General features: G+C 46.8%; 1 protein-coding gene across 1 annotated transcript; it reads right to left on the bottom strand.

Moving 5' to 3' along the window:
* Positions 1-347: 347 nt before the first annotated feature.
* On the bottom strand, positions 348-1523 carry LOC135824364 (secreted 45 kDa protein-like). The gene has a single exon (XM_065337098.1). The coding sequence runs from the start codon at positions 1521-1523 to the stop codon at positions 348-350; it is 1176 nt and encodes a 391-aa protein (XP_065193170.1).
* Positions 1524-6912: the final 5389 nt, after the last annotated feature.

The following is a 6912-nucleotide window of genomic DNA, read 5'->3' as shown; positions in this document are numbered from 1 at the left end:
TCCAGGACGGTATGCAGCACATATAGCCACAGGCCGGCCATTTGACAGTTTGACGTTTAGCCATACTAGCTCCTGGCCGAAGACATCAATGGTATCCAGTTCGTTCATGGCTAGCGTGGCCTTCACCCAAACTGCCACCCCGCCACCATGGCGGTTTCGGTCGCGTCTCAGAGGCTGGTAGTAGCCAGGGAGTGTCAACTCTGCTTGAGTCACAGCCTCTGACAGCTTAGACTCTGTTACTATGGCAACATCTGGGGATTCAGCATGGAGCACATGGCGGAATTCATCTAACTTACTCATTAGCCCAAAGGCATTTGTTACGAACAGTTTCAGGGTTTTGTTGGTCATTACCGGCTTAGGGGTGCAAACGCATTGCCAACTGCGACAGAGTACTTGGCTTCTTGGTCTGCAGGTGGTGAATCTCGCTGGTGGGAGCGAGCCTTCATCCCTGGAGTTCGACTCGAGGTACCTGCATCGGCAGAGCTTCCATCCTCACTGTCCCTTTCGTCTGCACTGCTTGCGTTGCCAGTGGTGTTTGCCTGTGGCGCGGAAGATTCTGCGGTGCTGCTGCTGTTGCTGCTGCTGTTGTCGCTGCTGCTGCTGTTGCTGCTGTTGTCGCTGCTACTGCTGCTGCTGTTGCTGCTGCTGCTGTTGTCGTTGCTGCTGCTGCTGCTGTTTTCGCTGTTGCTGCTGCGGTTTCCACCAGAGTTTTTGGAGAAGCGCCACGGTCGGCAGTACAAAGGCCTAGGCCAGAAGTTGGGGGCAGTCACAATAGGCATGGAGGTGGCATCTACAGTGACTCTGGCTGATACTCGTCCACTCTCTCCTACATGTACACTGCAGGTATGCACGGGAATGGAACAGCCTGACATTGCCTGTTCGCTTCTGTCCATGATGAACTGTTTCAGGCGGTCCTCTGTGCAATCTGGGGAGATGTTGCCCACATAGGCAACAGAGCGCTTGGTCTTGGGTGGTCCTGCAGAGACCAACTTCCAAGAGTCGTCCGTGATGGTGCTGAACACAGGTTTGGAGTTCTTGACTGGCAGGAGTTCAGTACCCTCTGCGTCAGAGTACATGACATTGTACTCCGTTTCCGTGTCCACTGAGGGCACCGTCTTGCCTGCGTGCCAGGGTGTGGCAGCGCTATGGGTACGGGGTTCAGTGTGCGTTCCCACGTGTTCTGCCTGCTGCTTTGACTTTTTTTCACTAGTTGCGCGCGGCTTAGACTTTCCAGTTAGCGTACGGGTACTATTCGTACTACTAGCTGCACTCTCCTTGACCTCCTCGCCTTTTTGTTGCTGTTGGTCGACATGGGCAATGGCGGACTGCCTCAAGGAGCTCAGTTCGCCTCGTAACTCCGAAACGTGTGCACATAGCTCATCCACACGCCGTTTCACGCGCTCCTCTCTATCTCTAGACTCACTAACATACGACGACAATTGCTGGATCAAGCTGATGACATTGGCTTCGATGCCTGGGAGACTGCACAGAAGTCTCAGGGGTTCACCTGCCAGCTCGTCCATGGCGGAGAGTAGGTCAGGGTGTGACAGCTACTCAAAATATCACCTACTCTACACTAAGCTACGATTCTACACTACGACTCCTAAGGGCTCCACTCCGGCCTGATGCCGGGTGGGCTGCGAAAAAACGACGAAACCTACAATACTTGTAAATGACTAAAATGTACATCCATATATCAGAGTGTTTGCTAGGTTTGTGAAGGACGATAACATAATAAACTTATAAATAAATTGGCTCACCATCCGAGTTCACAAAGAACATAATAGTTATATTATGAACTGTGCAAAATCTTTTAAGGTTTTGCACAGTTCATAATATATTATAACTATTATGTAAAACACATCATCTGTAAATCAAGTGGTCTCTTCGCTGCTAATTACAATATCTCAATCCAATTCTTGGCCGGAGCCATGATCAGGATTGACGAGAAAAACAAGTGAGGTGGACCTATATCAGGCAGCACAAAGTGGACCGAAACTACACCATACGTGTTGAAATTGCACACTCCTGATGTTGTTTACCTTCGGATGGCGTCTGGATATGGTGGATTGCCTTCTTTGGGCCAGAACTTCTTGCGTCAAATAATTCCATGCCCTTTTCATACGTACCCACTGCACCCCCGCCCTCCCCCCCCCCCCCCACACACAAATTAACAAAAATATTACGACTGTGGACACCCACACAAACAGATGTATGAAGAGAGTGCTGCACGGATGCTTCATATCAGAGAGAACTAGACCGGGACCAGGCAAGGCCACGAGACAACTGAAAACAGCCAGAAAACAACAACAACAAGATTAGTTGACCAAGCACTATGAGCAAGGTACACACACTGACATATGGATCCATGATGATGGCTGGCCTAATGAACTACACTACCACGGAATAAAGGTGTGGTGCGGAGACAAACATAAAAACAAATAATGTTCAACACTTCCTAATGATGGTTATTCTTATGACCGAAAAGTTGAATTTTTGTTTCTTTCTGAAATGAATTTGTGAAAATACGTTTTGCAGTGTGAGGCAGTGTTGCTCACTAGCCAATATTTGATGTGCACCACTCTTCATGATAATTATGAGGTAAAAGACAGCGATGGCGTAATGCGAAACTCCTACGGGAAAGCAGGGCCTGAATTCTGCTGTACGTACGCTGGTCCTAGGCAGAGTATCCGGGGTGATTGGTGTAGGAGGGGGGGGGGGGGGCGGTGAGAGGCCGGGGAGGGGGTGTGCCGGGAGGATGAGAATATCGACAGCCTGGACGGACGCGCTATGAGAATGAGGTACTTGACACAATACGAAACAACACTTGTATCCGCTATGCTAAACTCCATGCTAACTTGTCCACACTTGCTATGCTTCCCTTCCATCTACAATGTAGATTCTCTGATGACGTCAAGCATCAGCATGGCTCATGCATAAACATGTACATGTACTTTAACAGGACATTCAGGACAATCAGGACTTCTCAATCAAGCCCAGGACACACATGATAGATAACAGGAAATATCCGAGAAAATACTTGCAGGGATTAAGGGCAATAAGCCCCATGTTGTCATCTGTAAAGCCGAATTTCGGGCATATGAACTCTCTAGTATCGATAGAAATATGTAGGATTGTGAGCTGATAGCCGCTGTAAACTGCCGCTACCTGGTACACTACAGCAAACCTCACGATTCCAGTACATTCGGAGGGCTGTGTACATCCCGCAGCAAATGAACTGCAAAGACAGTCATTCGTGGTCCAGTAGACCTCCCTTCTTTGTGTAAAATTTAGGTCGTCAAACAATGATAATATACCCACGATGTCTGGTATACTGGACACCAGAACACATCGACCCGACCTTCCGCGTAGCCATAATGTAGTGCCAGGATTGATAGAGTCACGTGACAGCATGTAATTGTACGGCGAACAGGACTGTCGGAGAACAATATCGTCTTGGTTGCCATGGAAACGGAAGAAGAACGCCTGTACTAGGTCTAACTGGTAGAACACCTCCTGTACTGGACCCGGCATACGTGCTATCACGTGATCTTCAAAAATGCTTTCGCAAGCCTCGGCCCCTGATGCGGAGCAGGCTTGGTTACTCGGCGCAAATCCACTCTCGTCCATTATCGCTGGGATGCAGGCAGCCGAAATGTCTCCTCGACTTAGTAATTATGGCAAAGCTCCATATACATGTAACTGTAAGCCGTCGGAGTACTTTCGACGTTTCGTGTCGTGCAGAGTACTGTTGCAATTTGACGAGCATGTACTTTCCTTTTCCATAAAGCAATACTTCTCCATAAAGAAATGAAAACTGATCTGGATGTTCAATTTATGCACGCACACGCGGTACGGGTATGTTGACTGCGAAAAAAAGTGACAAAATTGTTGACATATCCACAGCATCCACTATAGGGCAATACCAGCAGATATCCAGCTGACACAAGACTGATGTTGTATTGTTCACACATCGAGATTGAACAGCAGTACATTAGCAGTAAAAAAATCGGCATATCCTGTTCAGACTTTCTGAAGTTGATACCATCTTCATTTTGGGCCGTCCAGATAGCAATGGTCGCTAACTTGTGAGGACATGAAGCAGTGGTCTTGTTCTCTTGGCAATTGTTATAATTATAGCACCTTAGACGCTCGATATGATTTTGTTGGTGTTCACTTGGCTTCTACTTCACACCTACAAGTATATCTATCTCTGCTCCAGTCTTGCCGTGGAGTTTAAAACGTAAGCTATTTTGTGCTTTTTTGCTCCTCGTGAGTGATCGGACTCTTCGGTTACCTGTGTCTGGCAGGGTTCTAAACACCTCCGTTCTACGCTATTTTCCTTGTGTCAATTTGTCACGTACTTGCATGTGAGTCTGTCGAGTGTACACAGTTTCCGCGGTATATTCAACTCATAAGATTCCGTCTAATTCAAACCCAATCAGACGAAAGGATATGAAATTAACAAAGTTGATATTCATGGTAAATAAAAGGACTAATGAACTAGAGGTTACGCTATACGGCTCATAGAAGCAGTACCAGGAGAGGGATAGTGAACAGGCAGTTGATGCTTCCAATAATGTTGATCATCTGGCATGGTGGAAAGATCATGATAACATCGTCAATTGGCAGACGTCTGTGAAGATTGTGCTCAACATCCCACCCTCATCTGCAGCTCCAGAATGAGTATTCTTCTCCCCGAGTCGGCAGTCTCATAAATCCAGCAACGTACACTGAAAGGTCGCATCGAAGGTAAGCTAATGCTGCAGGATTTTATTTTTTTATTATATTATATTTGAGGATTTCCCAAAGACGTAGTCTAAATTGAAGGGAGTTCCCTTATAATGGGAGGCTGTAGGGGTTGAGATAGCAGACAGTGGAGGGCTAATGATTCGTAATGAACAGCCTAGCAAGAGAAATACAATTATGCTGAATGTTCCAGAATAGTCCTTTACTCAATGATACCTATAGCCTCGGGGTATGCCTTGAAATACGAAATGTACCGAAACAGAGTACAATCATGGGAAGCTGAGTAGAGAGCTGTGAGCTTACAACTGAGGTCTATACTATATTCTGCACAACGAGAGGCAGAACACAATGTCAATAGTCTTGATTTGTTTACCCCACCACACGTGCATTCACCGTCAATCAATCTGATATTGAAGCCCAAAAGGAATGCTCGCAAGTAATTATATATTTGCCAGACTGTCATATGCTGCACCCGATTTTGAAATTTATGACGTTCTTCCAGATCCTGTTTGCCCACAATTGTCTTTTTGGTTACGAGCATTAACGTGCAGAACGAGCATTCAAACTGGCGATATACTGTAAAACCAGAAAGTCTGACGAGTCACAAAGTCTAACGTTTTAACGGCCAATTTTTTCGTTATTCGAAACAAAGTTATCGCTAGAGGTCTGTGTAAAGATGCGCATACAGATGGGTGGCCAGCTAGCCATCGCTACACTTTCTGCACGGAATCATGCCAAAATTACAAAAACGTTAAACTTTTTGGTCGTTAGACTTTCCGGTTTACAGAACTCTGAAATACCAAGCAATGCTTAAAGCAATATTTGACCCGCGCTCTGCGAAAACCGACCTTAGGTGCTTCGTAATTTTTTCGAGAAAAAGAACAAAACGTCACGGTCTGTCGATTTTTGAAGATCACAAGGTGAGAGTCATGGCGGAACGAAGCAGAAGACAGTCGCTAGCTCAAATAATTGCTGTGGGCTTCTTCCAGAGGTTTCATCCGAACTCCTTTACGATGAATAGTCATTTTTGGCCTGGTCCAATCGCAGTTCTGATAACAGCAGTGCCAAGGAGAGTAGCATGTGGAATAGCAGGACGCAACGCTGATCGAGCTGGACGGCCATGCGGAGGAGAATTTCGAACAGGCGTCAGTTTTGCCACCAGACCAGCCCCTCAATGCCGGCAATAAACAGAGTGCAGACCAAGAAAAATCGGTTCAAGTACTGTCTATAATCCAGGAGGCGCGCGACAAGTTTAACAAGGGCTGTAGTTGTTCCGCACTGGTGCTGTTTGAAGAGCGTGACACTTGAAACCTTGCTTTACATTGACAGCGCACACAGCGCACGTCCTGACCAAGTCAGAGGGCTGCTTGTGTTTAGGCGGAAAGCTAGACGTGCTCAGGAGACGTGGTGAGGCTACCCAGCGCGTCCAGAATGCTGGGAGATGTGATAGATGGGGCTCAACAATACTACTCTGAACTACTGAAGACTTCAGTCAGTGGCTGGTGTGGAAGTCATGTATATGCATGTCAGGAGGTCTTTGTGTATGCCTCCAGCCCAGGATCAAGCCCTGGGTGCTGAAATCTGTGCAGGCTGCTGTCAGTGCAAGTCAGTGAAATCAGCCCAACACAGGAATTGAATGAAGTCTGGAACGCACTGCCTGTGGAAGATGTTGTGGAGCTGAAGCATGTTATACTTTAGAGAGCATTATGCTATAGCTCATGGCCTCCCATACACTGCAGATCCACATGGGCACAACAAGCCAGTACCAACCTACATGTATTTGCCCAGTATCACTACAAAGAAGCTTGTTCACCAGGCGTTCACAAAGCCTGGTGGCAAAGCTGCATACAGTACGTTTGGCAAGATTTGGAAAAGAGACTGCCATGATATCACCGATTATGAAACAATGTGTGTGGCAGATGTAGACATAACTAGATGTTCTACTACCAGTACCAGATAAAACTATCAATATCCTTTAACCCGGCATTGATCCGAGCTTCTTCACTACTTTGCACCTGCCTCTACCCATCACTCCGGCAGGGATATCCTCATACAGAGCCAAATACCTCTTCCAGCAGATTCGTGAGCAACACCATCCACAGAAGAGAGAAAGAATGTGTCTATCTCCACAACAGGAAGATCTAATGCCATCATAAACCTTTC

Source organism: Sycon ciliatum, chromosome 9, assembly GCF_964019385.1.
Source record: "Sycon ciliatum chromosome 9, ocSycCili1.1, whole genome shotgun sequence".
Classification (NCBI taxonomy): domain Eukaryota; kingdom Metazoa; phylum Porifera; class Calcarea; order Leucosolenida; family Sycettidae; genus Sycon; species Sycon ciliatum.
Note: the sequence above shows the minus strand (reverse complement) of the source record. Positions and strands in the feature narration are given on the sequence as shown.

Bases quoted from the DNA above. Each gene is read 5' to 3' on its own strand.
- LOC135824364 (XM_065337098.1), bottom strand. From the start codon at position 1,523: ATGGACGAGCTGGCAGGTGAACCCCTGAGACTTCTGTGCAGTCTCCCA.